The sequence below is a fragment of the Lates calcarifer genome, linkage group LG20 (assembly GCF_001640805.2).
Source record: "Lates calcarifer isolate ASB-BC8 linkage group LG20, TLL_Latcal_v3, whole genome shotgun sequence".
In the NCBI taxonomy this organism is placed as follows: Eukaryota; Metazoa; Chordata; class Actinopteri; family Centropomidae; genus Lates; species Lates calcarifer.
The window spans coordinates 20,256,647-20,280,641 of record NC_066852.1 but is presented as its reverse complement, the minus strand read 5'-3'; the positions used below and the strand labels follow the sequence as shown (position 1 = coordinate 20,280,641).

At 42.3% G+C, this 23,995-nt stretch overlaps 1 protein-coding gene across 9 annotated transcripts in view; it reads left to right on the top strand.

Annotated features, from left to right (window-relative positions):
* nbeaa (neurobeachin a) overlaps positions 1–23,995 on the top strand; it is an 86,995-nt gene that overhangs the window by 60,615 nt on the left and 2,385 nt on the right. Inside the window, exons 25-59 of one of the 9 annotated variants that reach the window (XM_018692023.2) lie at positions 175–328; positions 878–901; positions 1,333–1,416; positions 2,184–2,364; positions 3,257–3,381; positions 3,516–3,584; positions 3,730–3,898; positions 4,240–4,628; positions 5,071–5,207; positions 6,444–6,598; positions 7,494–7,620; positions 8,797–8,916; positions 9,971–10,104; positions 10,889–10,950; positions 12,478–12,542; positions 13,099–13,207; positions 13,390–13,556; positions 14,930–15,054; positions 15,156–15,305; positions 15,795–15,931; positions 16,095–16,212; positions 16,885–16,987; positions 17,077–17,192; positions 18,177–18,289; positions 18,460–18,600; positions 18,700–18,819; positions 19,730–19,882; positions 20,015–20,179; positions 20,357–20,446; positions 21,083–21,275; positions 22,288–22,359; positions 22,742–22,897; positions 23,126–23,296; positions 23,447–23,548; positions 23,791–23,987. In XM_018692023.2, the coding sequence (XP_018547539.1) occupies positions 175–328; positions 878–901; positions 1,333–1,416; positions 2,184–2,364; positions 3,257–3,381; positions 3,516–3,584; positions 3,730–3,898; positions 4,240–4,628; positions 5,071–5,207; positions 6,444–6,598; positions 7,494–7,620; positions 8,797–8,916; positions 9,971–10,104; positions 10,889–10,950; positions 12,478–12,542; positions 13,099–13,207; positions 13,390–13,556; positions 14,930–15,054; positions 15,156–15,305; positions 15,795–15,931; positions 16,095–16,212; positions 16,885–16,987; positions 17,077–17,192; positions 18,177–18,289; positions 18,460–18,600; positions 18,700–18,819; positions 19,730–19,882; positions 20,015–20,179; positions 20,357–20,446; positions 21,083–21,275; positions 22,288–22,359; positions 22,742–22,897; positions 23,126–23,296; positions 23,447–23,548; positions 23,791–23,987 (4,693 nt within the window). Of the gene's footprint in view, positions 1–174; positions 329–877; positions 902–1,120; positions 1,417–2,183; positions 2,365–3,256; positions 3,382–3,515; positions 3,585–3,729; positions 3,899–4,239; positions 4,629–5,070; positions 5,208–6,443; positions 6,599–7,493; positions 7,621–8,796; positions 8,917–9,970; positions 10,105–10,888; positions 10,951–12,477; positions 12,543–13,098; positions 13,208–13,389; positions 13,557–14,929; positions 15,055–15,155; positions 15,306–15,794; positions 15,932–16,094; positions 16,213–16,884; positions 16,988–17,076; positions 17,193–18,176; positions 18,290–18,459; positions 18,601–18,699; positions 18,820–19,729; positions 19,883–20,014; positions 20,180–20,356; positions 20,447–21,082; positions 21,276–22,287; positions 22,360–22,741; positions 22,898–23,125; positions 23,297–23,446; positions 23,549–23,790; positions 23,988–23,995 lie in introns of those variants that run through there. The other 8 variants (XM_051078454.1, XM_051078453.1, XM_051078452.1 and 5 more) reach the window with 8 other exon arrangements.

Genomic DNA, 23,995 nt, shown 5'->3' with positions numbered 1-23,995 from the left:
TGCAGGATCTTTTATGCCATAAGCTCATAATACTTTCACTTTTTTTTAGTGCATCTGTATTGATCACACATGTATCAAAAATTAGATTAAACTGAAACAAAGTGATACCAGTGATGTCTCTATGTCCAGAGTGTATTCATGTATCATCTGTCCAACTCTTATTTTGCATTTCAGCCACTCCACCAAGTCAGTGATGGATTTCGTGAACAGCAATGAGAACATCATCTTCGTCCACAACACGATCCACCTCATTTCTCAGATGGTGGACAACATCATTATTGCCTGTGGAGGCATCCTGCCTCTCCTGTCTGCTGCCACCTCCCCTTCTGTAAGTGGCTCCACTCTGCCCCTCTGTGGTAGGAGGTAGAACTGCAGGTCAACAGCTGCTTCACAGGCCTGTAACTCAGGTGTTGATGCTGAAACACAGACTTTGGAGAACCTCTTAAACCTGAGTGCCTTCATGCACAGGGCAGCATTGATCTTGCATGATTTAATAGGTTAAAGAATTTGTTGTGTCTTTTAATTTTTCTTGCCTTTTTTTGACCTATTAAGTCATGATAGATCAAAACTGACTTCTTAAGCCTAAAAGGTTGAATTTTATTCTTGCAAAATTTCAGTTTAGTAAATGAATCAAACTTTCAAGAACATTTCCTGCATTCCTCTCATCTGTATCTATGTTTAACAATCTAACACTTCTGGCACAGTATTTTAACCTTTGATTTGATCTCTGGTCTAATCCTTTTAATTAACAGTATATTTAATTAATCTATTTATTTTAATCATCTTTCTTTTTTTCTTTTCCTCTCTGTGTTACGTGTATTCTATGTATTTTCTCGTCCCTTTTTGTCCCTGTTTTTGTCTGTTTTTGCATGTGCAGAGTTCTAAGAGTAGTGCCAACACTGTAAGTTGTGGTTCTTCCTCTCTTTCTATTCTACTAATACTTTGTTCTGGTTTATTTACCATTGTGACTGACACTAACCCTTGCCTGTCTGACATCCATAGTGTTTCTATTCGTTGTGCTCCTTTGCTGCTAATCAGTACCCCCCTTATACTGTTTGTTTATATTTTGTGAGTATGCATTGATCACTCTGCCTCAGTACTTCTTAAAGATATAATATTCTAACATTTTTAGAATATTATACAAATAAGGGGGGTAGAATAGACCAAAAGGCCAGGAGGTAGGTTGATAATACGGAGAAATTAGAGCGAGAAGATGTATTTATAGGTAAAAACAGAAGTACAGTAAAGTTTATGAGAGAAAGCATGAGAGATTTCCAAAAGTCCTTGGGGGTTGCATCTGCTAAGCCTGTCCCATTTGTATCAACACTAAAGAAGGCAGGAGGAGCCAGACCCCAGAGGGGGTCAAAGGGAGAGGAGGTGACCCCTGTTCCTGGGGGAGGAGGCGCAGGGGGAGAGGTGCGTAAAGAGCCTGAGTCTCCCACCATCACCAGAAGAGCTAAGAGCACCAACCCAAGCCCTTCTGTTTTTCACCTTGTGTGTCTGTTATCCCCCCTCACTCCCCGAATGTCTGTGCTCACTTGTGCGCTGACGAGCCACCAGATGCTTGCACTTTTGTCAACTCTCCACAGCCCCTGCACATCCTGCTTACTGAAGCAGAGACACAGCAAACCACACACTTGGTTTGAGTTTTTAACCAGTGCCATGCTGCCCTCAGATTTATTTTCAGTGTAGATAACACTGAAAATCTTGTAATTAAATTCTTAGGTTGGCGTGAACATAAGGGGACTTTTATTCTGAAAAATGGTCTAGATTAGCTTTGCCTGTCTCTACACTGCTATTGTTACTGCTAAAAGGCCACACTGCTACTTTCACAACCCCACTGTTGCCATTACCTGTGTGTCATCAGGCTGTACCTCCTCTGTGTCGTGTAGAACACCTCATGTTGCCAGATTTCATCATATATCTATGTATTTCACTTAACCAGCATGACACTCAAGATTTTGTTTCTCGTTTGTTGGTAAAAACCAGCCATGACTGTTGTGGTCATGCTTGCATTAAGACCCAGCTGCATAAGGATTCTATTCTTTAAAAAGAGGAGGACACTATTAGCATTTCACCACCTTTCTAAAACCGCTGAGAGAGCATCCACTTCATTGTGTTTACATGCTAGTTTTACACTGAATAACTGGCAAGCCTGTGTGTGTTTTTCCTCCCTTTCCCAGACGGAGTTGGAGAACATTGAGGCGACACAGGGCATGTCCTCAGAGACAGCGGTCACCTTCCTGTCTCGTCTCATGGCCATGGTAGACGTGTTGGTGTTTGCCAGCTCCCTCAACTTCAGCGAGATCGAAGCAGAGAAGAACATGTCATCAGGAGGGCTGATGAGGCAATGTCTCCGCCTGGGTGTGTGCCAGTTTCATTTATTCAATCTTGACCAAAATTATTCACTCAAGGGTTAGACTGACACACAGCTTCATGGCCCTGTGGGTTCAATTTTCAATCATTTAATCTATAGAATATCAGGGAATAGTATTAAAAAATGCCCATTACAGTTTCCCAGAGGTGATGTCTTTGCATTGCTGTTTTCATCTAACATGACAAAACCCAAGTACAGCAAAATTTCAATGAGGATGTAAATCTAAGCATTTTTGCTTGATTAATGAATTTTCAAATGCTTATAGATTCATTTACTGTCTAATGACTAATTAATCAATGAATTGTTTGTTTCGGCACTACTGTTGACAGGGAGACAAAATAATAAATGGCATTGCAATTTGCGTCCTTACAGTCATTCCAAATTTCTCCCAGTTTTCAACTATCCTTTAATCTAACTTGGACTGTTATGTTCATATAAGTTGTATTATTACATACAAGAGAATAGACAGTTTCATATTTCAAAGAAGTCCATTTACAAGCAAAAAATACCAAATATTTGAAAAAAAACAGCTTTTTTTAGTTGTTATATTGTATTAAATTGAATATTTTGGGGGTTTTGCAACATTTTGGACAAAACAAGTCATTTAATGATGTTACACTTTGCTTCAGGATATTATGATGAGCATTTTTCACTGATTTCTAGTGTTTTATAGACCAAACAAATAATCAATGAATTGAGGAAATAAGCAGCAGATGGTTATGTTGCAGCCCTATATGTGACTTATGTTTGATTTATATCACATTTAGGGCTTATATCATATATACACACTTCCACTTTTTCCCCAAACAGAAATGTATATGAAATGTAAAAGCCCCAACTATATGATACTTACGTGTTACCTCCCTACCTGTCCATCAGTGTGCTGTGTGGCAGTGAGGAACTGCCTGGAGTGCAGGCAGAGACAGAGAGAACGAAGCTGCAAGTCCTCCTTAACCAGCAGCAAGTCACAGGACAGTCTCCACAGTGCCTCCACCACCAGCAAGGTACCACACACACACACTCACACACACCCATGCATACACATACAGGAATCAAATGCATACAACACTTAAAATGTGACACAGAGACATGCATATGTATGATGCACCACAGCTGACATTCTGTCTTCCATATTTAGCAGGATCCAGACAGACTCCTGCAGGATGTAGACATCAATCGTCTCCGAGCTGTGGTTTTTAGAGATGTGGTAAGTGTGTGTGTGTGTGTGTGTATTTTTGGTGTATACAGTATTTGTGTGGTTATAAATATGAGGGTAAAAAAAAGTGCTTGAATGTTTTTTTTTACAGTTTGTTTTGTTTTTTACTAAATAAATTTGTATGTGTTTTCTGTAGGATGACAGTAAGCAGGCTCAGTTTCTGGCACTGGCAGTCGTCTACTTTATCTCAGTTCTCATGGTATCTAAGTACCGGGACATTTTGGAACCCCAGAGGGAGATTGGCAGGTCCACCAGCTTATCAGGGAGAAGCATCCGCCATGAGATCAACTCCCCAACCAGTACAGGTGATTCTCATTTTTCTTAACATTAACATTAGAGGGTAATCTTGGATGAGCCAGTGGTGACTCATTATTGTAGCGTTGGTGCGAATACAGGCTTCAGGCAAGCAACGATTGTCAAGAATATGAGACAATTAGAGGACGAAAGCAAGAAGGAGGAAGAAAGAATAGTATTACTTGGCAGAGATATGAAAGCTTACAAGCAAGAGGAAAACAGCTGAGAATGGAATTTTAAAAACAGACAGTATGCTGTGGAATTTCTTGACAAGGATTTTTTTGTGTGATTATTTAACTGTTTATCCTCATGAAATCACACTGCATTCTTTATTTCCTCCTCATTCATCCAGAGCACCCGTCCACAGCTTTCTCTGACCGTGACAAGCAGACCCCCACCCCTGTGGACGACTCCCCCCGGGCCGGCCTCCCCCACACAGACTCAGGCATCGGGGAGGAGGGCCACGTGGCCGGGTCCCTGAACGGCTCGGAGATGGGTCTTGGGCTTGGCCTCGGCCTTGTCGGGAGAGAGACAGACAGAGACCGAGACAGAGACATGGGGGGAGGAGGAGGCGGGGGAGGAGGCACAGATCTGCTGTGTAGCCTGTCGTCCGATGTCAGGAGGTCACAGGAGAGCCTTCTGGATTCCCCCCACAACCCCAGCTCCACCCCCAACTCTAGCCAAGCCCCGCCTTCGTCCATCTCCAGCATTAGCCAGACAAACAAAGGCATCAATGTCAAGGTGGGACCACTGTTCAGATCTGGCTGCTTGTAGAAAGGCTGTAGTCAACATGCATCTTCTCTGACAACTTGTGACTGTATTTCATTTCTGTATTCAATATTGAATATGTGTTGAGTATGTATATTTCTACTGAAAGACACGATAAATGTGGTCCAGGGTGGTGAGGAAATTTGCCTTTACACTGTTGAGGTCACTTGTATCCTTGAAGCCCCTTTAGATATGGTTTTGAATGATCAAGCTACGTCTGTACTTTTAGCTGCTTGGTTGCAGTTATATCACCTGAGATGAATTTTGAATGCCAGGACTGAATAGGATCAAGATTTTACCACATATGCTCCTTGCATTGAGGTTATCGTTAAAACATGCTTATGTTTATTGCTAGGAAAAAAAAGGTTTTCAGTTTAGTTTAGTCACCAGATTTGTTGTTCTCTCTGTAATGCAGGAGATCCTGAAAAGCCTGGTGGCGGCTCCAGTTGACGGTGGGGAGCTGGGACAGGAGTCTGGGCCAACGCCCTATCACCCAGACCCTGCCCTCAAGACGCACCCCATGCTGCCCATGCAGTTCCACTCCTTCGACAGGTCAGTCCCAGCTACTGTTTGACCTGCGCAAGGCCGAAAAACAGAGATATCAGAGTCGGTGCAGTCTGACACATCTGTCAATAAGCAGATTTTTCCAGCCAATACTGATCTTTTACTGAAGCATATTAGAATACTGCTGTTTGTCAAACTACTGTGCGTCAGCTTTTGAAAAACAATGGACACAGAAATCAATTAAATGATCATTATTTGAACGGAGCCCTTTGGATGATAACATTTGCGAGCATACATAATGTGCTTTTTATGCCAGCGGTCACATCGATTTTTGAATGAAACTCCAGTAATGCACAGATAAGAAAAGCATGAAATTGTGAATTCAGCACAATGGTTTGCTAGTCGATTCTTACATTTACTGTGCACAACATTCCTGAGGAAAACAATAACAGTGGCTTCTTTCTAGTCGCCGTGATAGCATGATACTGAAACATGATCTGAGATGCAGGTAATTTCATGATTTTGGACAAAAATCTTATAGAGACAGGGATTTTGTTGTTGAATGATAAAGTAGTTGACAGGAGATAAGCAAAGTCTTGTTAAGTAATGTGCAGAGTTTTTCATTTTCCGTTCTTATCCAAACTGTGAACACATAGACTTTCCACTGACTGATGACCTGCTTAGATCTTTTGTGAATCATCAGTCTCCTTGATCCTGCTCTGTGGTAGTCCTTGAGAGCTCAGCTATTGATTGAAAACAGTGTGCATAATAGATCATGAATGGCTCCATATTTATCTCAAAGATGTCTGCCTGATATATCAAGCCTGTGTGCGTGGGTCAGATAGGCTCGATACATCTGATCCATCAGTCCATTTAAATTAATGGCAAATACATAGTTACAAACAAACTGTATTTTAGTAGTGTTTTTAAACAAAGATTACCCACACTCTTGATATTTGAATGCTCACCTAAATCTTAGTTGCAAGCTTGTATTGGCCCAATACATTTTATAGGTTTGATATTAGTCAAATGAAATCCCAAAACTGACTCCAAAAAGTTCCACGTTTTTCGTTGCTCTTAGTATTGTTATAGTGGCATAAATCAGAGTAGTAAATATGCACACAAAGCGGAAGCTATAATCTCTCTACTGTCCATTCATCTTCACAGTTGTTCTCAAACACAGTCTGGCACTGACCAGAAAGCCAAGATGTCACCGGAGAGCATTTAATAAAGAATATTGTGCATGCAGGTTTGTCTTATGCCTTTGTGTCTCACCTCCTACAGGAGTGTTGTGGTTCCGGTCAAAAAGCCGCCACCTGGCAGCCTGTCAGTCAACACAGTAGGCACACCCACCACCAGCGGAGCAGCCACTGCTGGCAGCACACCTAATATTTTTGCTGCTGCGACAGCAACGCCCAAGAGCATGATCAACACCACAGGTGAGAGAGAACGCACAGATACAGCACCCTTATTACTGGATGTTTTTACTCATATTAATGGTTGCACTGCATCTATTCAGTGTGCATTTAAAGTAAGGCAGCAGACAGACACCTGCAGTATGACGAAGGTGTTTGGGTGAAAGGCCTCAAGTGATTCAAAGGCTGCCTGATGAAGCAGAATTTCTTCCCTTGTTGGAAAAAAAACGTAATGCGTTTTCTCTGCTGTCCTTTGACGACCAGAACAAACCAGAATAGAAATAAAGTAGACCAACAGTTCCAGCAGATCCTTTCAGGATTAGTTTTAGCCTAGTTAGGGGCCAAATTAATGAAGCTGCAGACAGCACAGCAAAGTATAAGATATCTGAGCCATTAACAAGAAAGTTAATTCAGTGAACTCTCACATTTCCATGCAGGGAAAAATGGATGCACTCAAAATATGTGTTCGATATTCTGCAATCCAGATATGGTATTAATAAGGGACACTTTTTAACAACATAAGAATCAAATACACTTCAGCTGACATGCAGATCGGTGCTGTTTCATACTCAGCAGATCCATTGTAGCAGAATGGATTTGTACTCAAGGCTTTGTGAGCCTGTCAGACATATTTTACTGTATCATACATGCATAATGGACAAGGAAGGGATTCGTTCCCTAGAACGGATTCTGTATATTGATTGCAAAGCTATTTTCACAAACGGGGGCCATTACCAGAAGACAAGCAGCTGCATGTCCAGTGAAATACTATCTAAATTGAATTTGGTCACCACTGATCAGGACATTAATACATTTCCTTTATTGCTATCCTGCACACTAATCTCAGTCTCACTTGATTCATGTTGCTTTGATGCTTGTCTTTTCTTTTTCTCCCTGCATGTTTCTCCGGCCTGTCTAGGTGCCACAGACTCTGCTTCCTCTTCCTCCTCCTCCTCCTCGTCATTTGTCAACGGTGCAACAAGTAAGAATCTGCCAGCGGTGCAGACAGTGGCACCCATGCCAGAAGACACTATGGAGAATATGAGGTCAGCACTCTAAGCATCACAAAGCTCTTAATGGCTTCAAACATTCACTTTCTCCTCCCGCTTTTACTTTGTTTCCCCCCTCCCCTTGGCTTTCGTTTTTACGTTGATTTGTCTGTTTTCTCAGGTGCCTGTCCCTTTTCCATTTTACTCCTGTCCCTGTTTCATTTCACACTTTAGTCGTCATCCTTCCCAAAGATTTCTCGCCAGCAGATCACTCTCACAGTCATCACTGATATGATACAGCAAGGTTAGATAAGTTTTGTCTTGAATCAGGAACAACTGTGGTGCACCCACGTCCTTTTTGAGGCCTACATCAGGTAGCAATGCCTGATATTAGTCATAAATACCTTCTAAGAATGTCAGGAGTAACGTAGGCACAAAACATATTCTGACATGTTAAAGTAATTAACCACTTTTTAAACAAATGACAGACTTTAAGTGCTAATTAGACTGTTGTGCTGGGTGACAAAGGACTAGAAATCAAAAGTCACAGAAGTGCCACTTCCACATTGACTTACCAGCTTTTAAACTGTATATCAGACAGATTCTGACATTGCCTTTTCAAGCTAATATCAACTAATAATAGTTTCCTGAAGTCCAGTAAAACAAAGTAAGTATTTATGCTCACATTCACATATAGTGCTCACACATCATACTTAGTCTACACTATGGTCTTTTTCTTCCCTAACATGGCTGCTGTGTTTTAACAAGTATGAAAATATCACCAATTATTAATCCAGCTTTAATAATTATATTAGACCAACAGCCCTAATGGATTTCAGAGTACTTCTCATAAACATAAATTTGTGTTTTATGTGTGTTTCCATACTCTGTGAAGGCGTCTGACACTCACCAGTAAAATATAAGATGATCTGAAATATGAGACTGTTCATAATTAGGAAACAGCATTACAGTAAGAAATACTAGATAATTCCTTTTAACATTGTAGCAGTTTGTACTGTAACATTTCTGTCAATGTACTCTCTCCTCAGACGTGTTAGACGATTTGTTATGATCTGTGCAGTTACGTGTGCTTCTAAAAGTGCACACGCATGGGAGCGGGCCGGTGGGTGCGCGCGTGTGCATGCGCTCCTTAATCAGTGTGCGTGTCTGTACATGTGTGTTTGTATGTGTGTGTGTGTGTGTGTGTGTGTGTGTGTGTGGTTTGTATTGCAGTGCCTATTGTGAGGTGGCGCAGTGTGCGCTGCGCAGCGGTCAGACGCCCCCTGAGCTCAAGTCTTTTAGCTCTCTGGCAGGCTTCCAGGCAGCCCCCCGAGATGCAGGACAGTGTTTTAGGCAAGGAGAAAAACTCGTCCTGTCCCCATGCCCCCACCTCCCACCCCCACCTCCCCCCTCTGCCCCACCTCCACCACACACCCTCTGCTACGCCCAGCCACTTACTAAATGTTCCCGGAACGCCATGCGAGAAAGGACAGACATCTTTGCTAACAGCTTCAACACTTAGCATCACTTTTGTTTTAGACCAACAGCACATATTATTCATATTTTACACAGTTAACTCTGTCACTTCTGGCATGGCTGTGTTCTCACACTAACCCCAAAAACTCCAGATCAGACCTGAGTCGAACTGTCTTTGCAAATAACGTGCAGCATGGGTTTGCTTAAACCGACTCGAGTGCTTGTTTTAACCTCCCGGTGCTCTGAGCAGGTTAAAACAAAATTCACATTTGTAAACACCAGTGACCCAGGTCTGTCTCAGAAATCACACGCTTACAAGGCCAAGAAGATGCACCTCACTGCCAACATGGCTCCACATTTTAGCCTGCTTTGCTGTATTCGTCCTGCCTTACTCTCTCCATTTCTTAACTGAACATAGAGTTGAAGAGTGTTTTTTATTCTACATGTAATCTTCACCTGTACACTCATGAAGGCACCAATATAAAAAGTGAAGTATTTACAAGACAAGTTTAAAATAAGCAACTTTTTTTGCACATTTCACAGTTGATTAGCACCGCGATTAGTCTTTAAACTGTAGGACCATCAGCCGATACTAACCCAGGCATAGCGCTTCCATACCAAACCATCTTTACATTATCTTTGATTCTGTAAATTTTTTGTGTCTTCTGTGTCCATTTTTAGACATTTGTTTCTTTCTCTCTCACCTCTCTCGGCTTGCCTTTTTCCCCTCTCCCCGTCTGTGTGATTTGTCTTCTCGCTCATCTCTCCTCATTTCTTTCTTGCATGTTTTTCTTCCTCCCTTTCCCACCTACTGTATATCCCCTGAGTTTTTTCCTCACACTCTCTTCTACTCTCATCTCTGTGTTGCTTATTTTTATCTTTACTCCTGTTCTCCTCATCTCTCTCTCTCACTTATTCCTTACCACCGCAGCATCACCACCAAACTGGAGCGTGCCCTGGAGAAAGTGGCCCCCCTGCTGAGGGAGATTTTCGTGGACTTTGCTCCCTTCCTGTCCAGGACACTGCTGGGTAGCCATGGGCAGGAACTGCTCATAGAAGGTACAGGTGCTGTACACGGCTCCTTTTTCTCTAACTGGCGTCTCTCTGTGGAGTCTCCCCATTCACTGTCCCTCACTGCGATGTTTGTGTATGAGAAAGACTGAGTGGAAAAGAGATGAGTGTGTGCAATGCTGGCTGATTAGGAGTGAGCGAGTGAATGAGTGAGTGTCTTTGAGCTGGCTGCTTCACTCATTCGTCAAGCAGGTATGAAGTCAGTATTTTGCACCATTTTCAATCAGCTAGCTAGACAGTGTTGACATTTTTAGATCAGATTATGTTCAGTTTTAGCAATAACACTGCTGCTATTATAGACTGTACTAAATGTGATGCATTCCTCCCTCCTGCCCACCTGCTTCCTGGCGTCCTGTTTTTGTGATCCACTGTCTCTATGTTGATCTCTCCCTCTGCTCGCTCTCTGCTCCCTCCCCCCTCCCTCCCTCGCTCTCTCTCTCTCTCTCTCTCTCTCTCTCTCTCTCTCTCTCTCTCTCTCTCCCTCTCTCTCTCCCCCCCCTCCCTCTCCCTCCCCGTCTTCTTCACCTCTCCCTCCTCCTTCTTCTCTCCCTCAACTGTTTGTTCCTGTCTTCTCTGTGGCATGCTTTTTATAAACTTGACTATGATGACTGTAAGCAGTAGCAGAAACCACTGACACTACAGTGTCATCTTTGATGATATTTTTGCGTCTCGCTGTGGTGTGTGTGTGTGTGTGTGTGTGTGTGCGCGCATGCGTGTGTGTGTGTCAGAGAGAATGAAAGAGATGCTCCTGACTGTGCTGTATGTCTTTGTGCTGCAGGTCTGGTGTGTATGAAGTCTAGCACGTCCGTGGTGGAGCTGGTAATGCTGCTCTGTTCTCAGGTTGGTAACTCGTCCTCTCTGTCCCTGTATGTACTGTCTCCACACAAAGCCTGAAACATTTGTCCTCATTTGACACGTTTCTAATTCATTCTCAACATTTTTTGGTTGTTTTTTTTTTTAAGACCCACAGTAATTGGCTAACTTGAATGCACACAGGAAGCTGTGGAGTTATCGATCTGCCCGCAGAGGCAGGGTCGGCTTTGTGATGAGCGCATTGCAGATGTAATATAATATCAGCTTATATGCATCATCACACCATAGTTTTCCCTCATCAATATCAAGGCTTCAAAAAAAGAATTTTCCATGCTAATCACATGCACATGAACTCTTCCTGTCCTGGATTTTAAATCACATAATTTATCTAACTTGCATTCAAAGCCAGTATCTCTGTTTTCCTGAAAAACCCTTGAGAAGAGAGGCACTTACCGCCACAGAGCTTTCCCCAGATGGCGTAGGTGACCAGTGGTTTTTTCCTTATGCTATGAAGTTTGTCTTCAAGAGCTCATGTCTTTGAAGGAGCCCCTCATCTCTTTCCTCTTGCTCTTCTTTTTCTTCATCTCTACCACCATGGTCTTTGCTTTCTTCTCCCGTACCCTCAGACACCTGTGCTTTTCTGGTCCATTTTACCTCTGAGTTTCAGTAGCAACTGCTTTCATCTTCTTCCACTCTCTACACTGCTGTTTCCTCTCACCACTCCCTTTCCCTCTCCTCCACTCTTCCTGGCTGGCTGCTCGTCAGCATGTATAGTATTACCCCCGGCTCCGGCCTTGTCTGACATTAGAGGCTCAGGAGAGCGAACCCTAGCCCAGATATTGATCCTGTGGATGAGGGGATGTAACAGGAGATGCTCCCATGTGTCCTTCACAGCCCTAAGAGCTAGTGGTGCTAATGGAGCTCTGATAGTTTTAGGCTTTCAGCAACACTCTCATCCTTCTCAGAAGTCTCCACTCTCATATGCACAAACACATAAAACACTCACATGCTCTTAGACGGGTGTGTCCTCATCAACACTTGCAGAGCTCTTAAGCTGTTTTTTCATCCTCATTTTGAGTAGTTCTGTTCTAGTGTACCTTTAAACTGCAGATGGTACCTTATGAAACTATATTTCCTCTTGAATTAAGCTGTTTTTATCTTTGTATTTACTGACACTTTTTACACACTGATCAACTTATTAATTAAAACAACCCACCCAGCTCTTTCAAGCAGGACTGGACAATATATACAGTGGACATTTGAGAGGAATTTTATTGTTCAGTATATACCAAACCTCACACAATGTACATTAGGCTATTGTGGACAATGTTGCAAATTTATAAATATCTTGATATTTTAGGTGTTTCATTGCAAGCTTAGCCAAAAAGACACATTTAAATCTGGTGTTTTGATCTATAAACGGTCAATTAAATCTCCAGAAAATGTACAATATCAGTATAAAGTGACACATATGATGATGGAGGTTTAATCCATGTGAATCACCCAAACTCCCTACCCCTACCATATTAATTTTGTTGTGTCCTCTACACTTAGGAGTGGCAGAACTCCATTCAGAAGAACGCTGGACTGGCCTTCATTGAGCTCATCAATGAGGGAAGGTAATCCATCACAGTGACTGATTATCACCCCACATAATTCCCTGTGATTCACACATTAACGCCAGTGCTGTTATCAGTGCTTAACAACTAATGGCTATGATAGAGCCCTAATGAGAACCTTGCCAGGATAAGTGCACACTGCCATGTGTGTTCAGTGGGAAGTCAAATCATTAGAGTGCAATTAGGTTTACTGCTGATTTGTGCTGGTCTATATTCAGTCCCTGCAATTCTTTTTTTTTTTTTTTGTAGACCATAGTGTTTATTGGAGTGTTGGTGCAAAACTTAATTAAAGAACAACAGGATAAAAGGATAAATACTCGTCAAAAGAAAAAAAAGGTGTATGATTTTTAAACATACTCTTTACCCATACATACATAGAATAAGCTTCAGCAGCAAATCATGGACCAGTCTTCCTGATGTAATTTAGAAAAGTGTACAATATCAGGAAGAACTTGCTTGAATTCACTCTTGTTGGGAATTCATTTTTTTCTAAATGGAGCTGTTACTAATGCCTGTAATGTTTATCACTCCCCCGTGTTTCTCACTCCTTCACCAGACTGCTGTGCCACGCCATGAAGGATCATATTGTGCGTGTTGCCAATGAGGCAGAGTTCATCCTGAACAGACAGAGGGCTGAGGATGTTCACAAACATGCTGAATTTGAGGTAAACCCACAGAGCGACACTGCTGTTAGTCACTATATGTGGTACAAGTGAAAAGTTATGTGAAGTGGCTAATATGTAATGCTCATTGTTTTTGTGGGCTTTTAGTAAATATCACCCCCCAGTTAGTGCATTTAAACAGATTTTCACTGTTTGCCTCTTAAACGCCCCACTCTCCTCTCCAGTCGAACTGTGCCCAGTACGCCGCGGACCGGAGAGAAGAGGAGAAGATGTGCGATCACCTCATCAGCGCCGCTAAGCACAGAGATCATGTGACGGCTAACCAGCTGAAACAGAAGATCCTAAACATCCTGACCAATAAGCACGGAGCGTGGGGGACAATGTCACAGAGGTGAGAGGAACTGCGTGTCAAATTATACTCAGGGACGTTTTTAGATTAACCATTACACAGGATGTCATTTAACAGGAGACATTACGCTGGCTGAGTGCTCCCATGGAACGCTTCTTGCATATAATGAGAGAATGGTGTCTGAATGTGTAGTGATTATTAAGCCGGGTTGTCAGTCTGTCTGTACGTCTGTACAACTGATTAGATTTTGGTTTTACTATGACCTCACGTCTGTCCCATTCTTGTAAACACAATATCTCAGGATGTTCCTGAAGGGAATTTCTTCACATTTGGCCCAAACGTCCACCTGGACTCATGGATGTAACTCAAGAAGTCATTTGCAAAGTTTAACAAAATTTAACACAAATGTCTAATAGGATAAAATTATGAAATGGCGACATCATAATGGTCTGTAAAAACACTTTTCTAATAACTCGGGAACAGAGGAGGAAATTGTGACCATATTTCTTGCAGCTGGCTGGCAGAGGCATACAACCACGAGGCAGTGATTCTAGTTTGTGTAAATATGGGAAAAGTAGTCATTTGCACCATGAATTCATAGGCCAGTAAAGTGTCATCAGCTTCATGTCACAGTCTTCACATCATGCAGTTTTCAGGTTGTGGCTATGATCACGGCAAAGCAGCAAACACTTTTATAAAACATACTCTGGTCAATTTAAACCAGGAATTGTGAAACAATCTTAACATAATTTATTGTATATCAGCTACCGCACACGCAGACAGCTGCCTGGTGGCTGTGTGAGACTGATGTCCTTATTTAGCGCACTCACATACACACATTGCCTCAATGATTGCTTGTTATCCAGATCTGCCTCCAGGCTGGCAGCTAGTCTGAGGACATGTGATTTAATTTGAGGACATGTGACATGCAGCATCTGACGCCTGTCTTCCTCATGTCACTGCTGATGAAGTCAATTGTATACCACAACATGCAGGCTGTTAATAAACGCCTCTTGCACTCAGATAAAAAAACTAATGTTCGTTCACATTTGGCCAAATTTTAATCACACTTGTGTGACTAAATCTTACTTATCATCTGTTAAAGAAAACCCCTCAGCTCCATAGGGTACATGAGTCAATTAATGTTTTTTTTTTTTTCTTAAAGCCAGTTATTGGTGTTTGCCAATATGGAAAGGTTATTCAATCTCTCCCCTGTAGTCATATGCTGCCCTTTATCCCAATAAAGAAGAGCTTCTTCGCTGTAGGAAATTAGTTTTGAAACTTACTTTCATAAATGTCACCTGTGACTTAAGCTTCAACTCAGTCTTTAACTTTACTTTCCCAAAATGCACCACTTGTTTGCCTCCCACCACTGACATGACTCATCTTTGCTCCTTCCTTTCTTAAACCGTCAGCCAATTACATGACTTCTGGCGTCTAGACTACTGGGAGGACGACCTGAGGAGGAGACGGAGATTTGTGCGAAATGCCTTTGGATCCACTCACGCCGACGTGTCACTCAAAGCTCTGGAGGACTACGGTGTGTAATGTGTACTAATGTCATTGTGTCGTACTTGGTCAGTATCTGCTTTTTGTGTGCGCATAAACTCCACACACTCATTTAAAACCACACTCACACAGGTACAGAAGAGGAAGAGGAGGGGCTTAAGTCCAAAAAGAATTTCCGCAGCCAGTCAGTGGTCACCCAGAACCCAGAGGCGGAGTTGATGCTGGAGGGAGACGATGACGCTGTCAGCCTCCTGCAGGAGAAAGAGATTGATAACCTTGCAGGTAAGATGCATACACAGACACACACACAGACATTATGCTAAAGTACGACTTAACAGCAAACTATATGTGACTCTTGTTTTTAGTACGTTTCCGTCCAAGACTTTTTACCTCCAAAGGCAAGTTGGACTTTTGAAAGTTTTGCGGCTGCTCTAACCATCCAGCTGATTTATCTGACTCTGATGATAAAATATCATCATAATTTACTAAAAACTGATGCAAATCAAACCAGACACCTAGTTTAATCCAGTGGCTCCCTTATGACTTAAACACACGATTGTTTTAGTTTTTTTTTACGAGAGTAATAAAGTAGAAGAAGCAAATAAATGATCAATCTTAACTAACATGAAATGACTCTATTATATTATGTGTGCCATTTAATTATCTATTATGTGTCGGATGATTGTGTACTATGATCCTGTCAGTACCATGAAGACCTAACTACCTACCTGTGAATTATCAACACCTGATGAATACCTCTGTCGCCCCCAGGCCCTGTGGTTCTCAGTACCCCAGCTCAGTTAGTAGCTCCAGTGGTGGTGGCTCGAGGCACTCTGTCCATCACTACTACTGAGATCTACTTTGAGGTGGATGAAGAGGATTCTACATTCAAGAAGACTGATGCTAAAGTGAGGGCAACCTGTCTTCGTTTATTACTGTTCAGTGCAGGGAAAGGAGATACTAGATTTACTTACTGCTTTTCACTTATTAATGCAAATAGTTTGGGGTTCATTTGTACATGTAGATCATTCTTCATGTCCATCTTTTCCAACGGACACTCGTCCTCGACAGGTACTGGCCTACTCAGAGGGCCTGCACGGCAAATGGATGTTCAGTGAGATCCGAGCTGTGTTTTCCAGACGCTACTTGCTGCAGAACACTGGACTAGAGGTCTTCATGGCTAACAGAAGTAAGCTGCAAATTTCTTTTCACTCACATTAAAATACTGACATCTATTGATTCATCAACACAGTGCATCTGCTACCACAAGCCTAGAGGCATAAATCCCTAGCCACTGGTAGTATTTATCAATTAATAAATTCATTGAGGATCTCTAGAAAATGGTTTTAGTTGGTTTTGCTAGTAATAGTAAAGTGAAGCTGATACCAATAGTGACTGTGGTGTGAGGATTTAGAAATAAATATCAAAATGGTGTTAAAAATGTTTTAAAACTAGGCCGTGCTAGCAGAAAGTACTAAGTGAAACATTAAATTAAGACACTGTTAGGATAAAAACATTAGAATAGCACTGCAGACGCAGTAAGGGCAGAGTGAAGTGCATATTAATGGAGTATAACCTCTTTATGTAAATATGTTTTCTTTCTTGTGACTTTCCAACACTATCATTCCAAGTATAATGATACTCAATCTTTCCTTCTTCAATGGAGTGCTTTGTTATTGTCTGCTATGGTCAGAATGAAGAGCACTAACACTGCCTGTGCTCCTGGTTTATTTCCTGTGCAGCCACTCAAAATAATGTCCCTGTATAAAGTGTATATACTATATTGTTGTTGTTGTTATGGTGAGTGATAGACTCTACATTTTCAACATGTTGACTGTATGTTGTCTCTTCCTCTCTCCAGCGTCTGTGATGTTTAACTTCCCTGACCAGGCCACAGTCAAAAGGGTGGTTTACAGTCTCCCACGTGTGGGGGTAGGAACGAGTTATGGCCTCCCACAGGCCAGGTAGGTGCAAGGTGTAGTCAGCTACTTCACTGCTGTTCTCTGTCAGAATGGCAGAAGGAAATCAATTTCAATATTTGTGTGCGTCTCAGGCGGATTTCCTTGGCAACCCCTCGTCAGCTCTTCAAGTCGTCCAACATGACGCAGCGCTGGCAGAGGAGAGAGATCTCCAACTTTGAGTACCTCATGTTCCTCAACACCATTGCAGGTAAAGTTCACTGTCATATTTCATGAGCTCTCGTTCTGCTAAATCTGTTACTGTGAGTGAACGAGTTAGCAGTCAAACACACAACCCTGTCTTTCTTTTTCCTCAGACCAAACCTTCAAATTTGTTGATCGAACACTAATTTTCTCACTTTCTGCCTTGTAATATTGACAGTTTGTAGATTATTTCTTGTGACAATTTTACTGATATGACTTTATTTTGATTCCCTGACGGCTCCTGTTGTGTTGTCTTGTTCAAAAATAACCGCACAGCCAGAGATTGCAGACTTGTTTGTATTTCTCTCCATGTGCAAGAATAACGAAGCCATAAGAGCATAAAGAAACCAGAAAATTGGAGTAAGATAAACAACACAGTTACAGCACCAGCTCAGCTGCTGATTGTCACAAGTGTGACCTGTAAATACAGATACATACAAAAAACAATTGTTAATAATTTGCAATACACATCTAGGCAGCTATAAATGACAGCCAGTGAAAAATTGTATAAAAGCCTCTGCATTTGCTGGCATGTAGCAGGTTGTTAACAGCTTGTACTTTTATGCCTCACTCTCTGTTGGATCGTCTTTTATCACACTAACATACAACCTTGGTTGGCGTAAGTATAATATCAGTCTGGCACTTAATCTTTGCTCAGAAATTAGCCTCATTAATTAAATGTTGGAGCATGAGCCCAGTTTATTAGGTGTGGAGGTTTTGAAGCCTGAGAATTAGTTGCAGTGGGGTTGTAAATCACTTTTTTCCTAGTTTGGATAATCATGTTGCAGTATGTATTAATCTGTTAATGTCAAACTGTGATGTCGTAATAAACTGTTAATGCTAAGTAACCACGCTGTGTATTCATACATATAACAAGAAAAATGTTGTCACAGTATGGTTCCGTCTTGTGACAACTAAAATGGAATAGCCTTGTGTCTAAACGTCCACTTTGTTACTTTCTTCCTCTCCCATCCATGTTTTATCCCTGTAGGGAGGACGTATAATGATCTGAACCAGTACCCCATCTTCCCCTGGGTCTTGACCAACTATGACTCAGAGGAGCTCGATCTCACTCTACCTGGCAACTTCAGAGACCTCTCCAAGGTGAGAGCACTTAGACACTTACTGCACTTTTCCAGTGAATTATGTATGTGCTACTACTGTAATATTGCACTACTGTATACTGTAAAAGCCAAAAACGGTCAAGTAGCACCGCTCATATACAAACAGAGTTAATAATAATAATTGTTGATTGTGTCCCTGGTTACTTCCAGCCAATCGGTGCACTGAATCCCAAGCGAGCAGCATTTTATGCAGAACGCTACGAGACGTGGGACGACGACAGCACGCCTCCTCACCACTATACAACCCTATACTCTACTGCTCACTCAACGCTGATGTGGATGCTCAGAATAGTGAGTGCCCACTTGAGACACCTACAAACCATAACCCTCAGCAGGTATTTAAACAAACAGCTTCTTTTGAAATGACTTTGTCTGTTCTTGTGCCCGTAGGAGCCTTTCACCACATTTTTCCTCAACGCCAATGATAGCAAGTTTGACCATCCAGAGAGGGCCTTCTCTGGCATCGGCCGCGCGTGGAGGAACTGTCAGAGGGACACAGCTGATGTCAAGGTCAGTGTTCCTGAAGACCCACCGAGGTGACTGGTGGAGATTATTGGAAAACAGTAAACTCAGCCTTTGATCAGTCAGTGCTTAGACACATAACTGAAAACACATTGGTGTTGAAAGTACTGTGGTTTTCTGCAAACTAGGTTAAAATGTTTTCATGTTTGAAAACATAATGTTGCCAAATATTGCTGTCAGTAGCATTATGCAAAAAAAAAGTAATGAACTGATTTGCACCAAACTTAGTGGAGGCATAGGGCATGGGTCAGGGAAGAACTCATTTGATTTTGGTTTGGATCCAGTTAAAGGGGCGGATTCATATTTTTCACTTTCATTACCACTGAGAGATGGAGCACTTTTCAACATTTTCATCAGTTTCTTAGGAAATAATCCACTGGTCATGATATCAAAATCAGACATATTTATGGTGTTGAGATCTATGAGTTTGCACAATAGGCAGAGGTGTGTAGGATTATATGGCTTTGGCAGAGGTATTGTGCTCTGCTTAGTGCCATTCTAGTTCTAGTTTGAATTTAATGGGGTGTAGTATAGCTGTACTTGAAGATCCACTGGTTGTCCAAAGCCCTGGATTCAGTTCGTGTGTCAGAATTCCAGACAAGGCCACGATATAAAAAATTCATTTTGCTCATACTCGTACTTGTAGTATTTCACTTTAAAAGTCAAATGAGTTCAGAACCACTTCTCTGAAGAACCTAAAATAACTTATTTTGGAGTGAAGTTCATCTCTGAAAGTATTGTAAGTTCTAGAGGGTATTAACTAAATATTGGTGAAAACAGTGTGTGTGTGTGTGTGTGTGTGTGTGTGTGTGTGTGTGTGTGTGTGTGTGTCAGCTTCGGTAGATAATGTTGTTGAATGTTGTTGAAAAACACAATGTGAATCTCTTGTGTCCACTAGGAGCTGATCCCAGAGTTCTACTATTTGCCTGAGATGTTTGTCAACAGTAATGAGTATGAGCTCGGGATGCGCGATGATGGAGTTCCTGTTTGTGACGTGGAGCTCCCTGCCTGGGCCAAGAAACCCGAAGACTTTGTCCGCATTAACCGGATGGTGAGAGACGCAGACAAGTGTTTTCTAGAATATAAAAAGCTTGGAGAAGTCTTTTGTCTCTGCCTTTAAATCCACCGGAGAGACACTGAGCGGATTCTTGACCTCTCTCTGTCTCTCTCTACCTGTGACCAGGCGTTGGAGAGCGAGTTCGTGTCATGCCAGCTTCATCAGTGGATTGATCTAATATTTGGCTACAAGCAGCGGGGGCCAGAAGCTGTCCGAGCCCTCAACGTGTTCAACTTTTTGTCCTACGAGGGAGCAGTCAACCTAGACAATTTAGATGCTGCGCAACGTGAGGTTGGTTTCTAACGATACATTTTTACAGCGCAGCAATTTCCCCCTCATTCTGTATTGGGAGAGTAAAGAACATCTAGGGGGACATACAGTATGTGACTCTCCAGACTTTGGTTTTTTTTTTGTCTCTCAAAAGTGTGTGACCTTCCTCTTCCTCTACCGTCATCTCTGTCTCTGTAGGTTATTGAGATGCAGATTCAGCTGTGCGGTCAGATCCCCTCCCAGCTGTTGATAGAGCCACACCCACCTCGCTCCTCTGCCATGCACCTGGTGAGAAATCCTTGTGTCCCCAAGCAGATTTTTTTCTTAAATTTTGGGTTTTGCAGTCATACTCTCTGTATGCTGTGCACACATCTCAGACCTCAGCTGCAGAGCTAGTTCAAGGGTTTGTATGTGCTGATATTGAACTGTTTTTTGCCCTGTACACCATTTGATATTAGCTTAGCTTAGCATCGTCCATCGGTATGCCTGGCTTACTGAGGTAAATGGATTTATGAAATAATATTACACACAAGTTTATGTAATGATGTTTTTTTCAAAGCAAGTCCTGACGTGGTTTTAGCCTCTCTGTCCTCCCTGCTACCCTCAGCAGCACGAGGCCTCAGTGTCTCCACATCAGAGCCATCCATGTCAACCCAAACCTGTCAGTCCTGAACCCCCGACCAAACCAGTGCCTCCACCTCCTCTCCTGGGCCTAGAGCCACCCTCAGTGTGTGTACCTGCTCTGACCCTGTGCTCCCACTAATATACCTTTTCCCTTCCTTCCCTCTGTCCCATCTGTCTCTCCCTCTTCCTCCGTCTCCATTCCCCTCTCCTCTCCTCTCCCTCCGACCTTCCCTCCTCGCCCCGCCCTTCTCTCTTCCTCTCCCTCTCTGTCCCTGTCTCTTTCTCTGTCTGTCTCACCAGTGTTTCCTTCCCCAGAGCCCTCTGATGTTTAAGGATCAGATGCAGCAGGATGTCATCATGGTGCTCAAGTTCCCCTCCAATTCCCCCGTCACACACGTCGCAGCCAACACACTCCCCCACCTCAGCATACCAGCAGCCGTCACCGTCACGTGTAGCCGGCTGTTTGCAGTCAACCGCTGGCACAACACAGTCGGTAAGTGCATGTGTTGAGGGGAACTGGTGTGTAGGGTGCTAGTTTGCAGTTGGATACTGTTACTGTGACCTAGTTTCTATGGCAATATAAGGGACACAACATTGCTTTTACTGCCATTTAGTTATAATGAGAAAATTAATCTAAGCTTGGAGCTAGAACCACCAAATCCTCAGTTATACACATTTTTAAAGTTTAACTTTAATGAGGAGTGGAGCATTTCATTTTTGTTATTTTAGCTGTCATTTCTGTATTTGTAGACAACTAATAGTATATTACAAACTTCACACCAAACTTCACACTAAACATTTAATCTGTTTAGGGGATAATGTGACTGGATTTTTAGCACTTTTCTGAAACAATACTTTTACAATCCCTTGATAATTCAAGAACACACAGAGTTCATAATGGTGATGAAAGACTGGTCGATTAATCAGTGAAGCAACAGCAGCAATTTTAATTATCATTAGTTGTTTGTTTTTTTTTCTCAAGGGCAAATGCCAGACACTAATGAAGATTTGTTGCTTTTCTCTTTTAGAAATGGAATAACTTTGAGCATTTTTGTTTGCTTGGATTGTTTTTTTGTCTTTGTTTGAGATGTTTGTCAGACAAATGCAATTTAAAGGCATAACTTTGGAAATTGTAATTGGCATGCAATTAAGATGAATTTATGGAAGCTTGTACTGCTCATAGACTCAGTGCAGAACCTGTAGTTTTTGGTTTTGTTAAATTGTACTTTAATTTTATCCACACCCTGCATGTTGACATAGAAATATTTGTTAATTAAAGCCTCCATTAACCTCATTAATTGCCTCATTAGCACAGCAGGCTAGGTGTAATTAACTCTGCTAAAGTGATTATAGCGGGTCATAGGGCAGTTCAAGTGAGTTTTGTTATTGATTGCGCTTATTTTGTAACATAGACCCGCATCAGACCACCTGATTATGTGAGAGGACGTAGTTTAGCATTTACCCTTCACCGTATGTGTGTATGTGTTACTGTTATGATCTTTCAGGCCTCCGTGGAGCTCCGGGATACTCCCTAGAACAGGCTCATCATCTGCCCATTGAGATGGACCCTCTCATAGGTCAGTGCACAGCAGGTTTTACCAGTTTTACCTGTTTGGCAAAAACTAAAAACTTCCACCCAGATGTGTTCATAAGATATACTGTCTTAAATTACAACGTCTACAACATTACTAGCAGTCATTAATAATAATATTAAGGACTTTTTCTGTAAGCAGATAATGAAGACAACCAAGTCAGTAATGGCAGGACTGAAGGCAGTTTATTATATGATACACTGGAAACTCATGTACACACAGTCTTAAAACCCTGACCTGAAGATGCTTAAAACACTCACCTGAGTAAGGAGCTATCCAGAAAGGTTAACAGAGTTCATTAAGTAGCTTGTTAACTGTCTTGCATTGATATGCCCTCATTAACTTACCACATCTCTCACCCACGTAGCAAACAACTCAGGCGTAAACAAGCGTCAGATCACTGACCTGGTGGACCAGAGCATCCAAATCAACACACACTGTTTTGTGGTTACCGCCGACAACCGCTACATCCTGGTCTGTGGCTTCTGGGACAAGAGTTTCCGTGTTTACTCCACTGAAACTGGTAGGTTTTGTATTATTTATAAGACGTTTTATGTGCGTTTCTTTGGTTTATTGATCTAGGGGAGATTTGAAGAGCTCTTTCTTGAAATACGCATTGCTGTATTTATTAGTGCGGAGATTTAATCAGGTGATGTGTATTTTTATCCTGGAAGTTAAACAACCGTGGCCTCCAAAAGTATGAATAGAAGGCACACACTGGCTTAGCCGTCTTCCTCCTTCCTCTCCGCAGGAAAGCTGACCCAGATAGTTTTCGGCCACTGGGATGTGGTGACGTGTCTGGCTAGGTCAGAGTCCTACATCGGAGGAGACTGCTACATCGTGTCAGGCTCCAGAGACGCCACTCTTCTTCTGTGGTACTGGAGTGGACGGCACCACATCATAGGGGACAACCCTAATAACAGTGAGTGGTGGTGTGGTGTGTCTCCGTGTGTGTACATGAGTATGTTCCTATAGTTCAGAAATAACTTCAGACACTGCAGCCCTTCAGTCATGGGAAGCTTCTTACCAGAGCTTTGTGGTGATGTGTATGTGACTGTGTTTTCTCTTCTAGGTGACTATCCTGCTCCCAGGGCAGTACTGACAGGACATGACCACGAGGTGGTGTGTGTGTCTGTCTGTGCAGAGCTGGGATTGGTCATCAGTGGAGCTAAAGGTTTGTGTGTCTTTTTATGTCTGTCTGTGCCAAAGAGAAATTTTCCATTGAGATTGTCCTGGAAATGTTCCATTTATTCTACCTTGTTCCCAAATTTTGTTTTCTGAATTTATTGTAGAGGTTGAGCTGATATTTTTCTAAACAAGTAAACACTGATAACTGACCTCATGACATCAAAGCTAACTTCACCATGACCAAAAAAATAACTTCTTCTTCTAACTTGCTTCGGCCTTGCTCCTCAGAGGGCCCGTGCCTGGTCCACACTATCACAGGGGACCTGCTCAGGGCCCTGGAGGGGCCAGAGCTGTGCCAGCGGCCCCGCCTCATCTCAGTGTCCAGCGAAGGCCACTGCATCATCTACTATGAGAGAGGCCGCTTCTGCAACTTCAGCATAAATGGAAAACTGCTGGCACAAATGGAGGTCAACGACTCCACACGGGTAAGGCT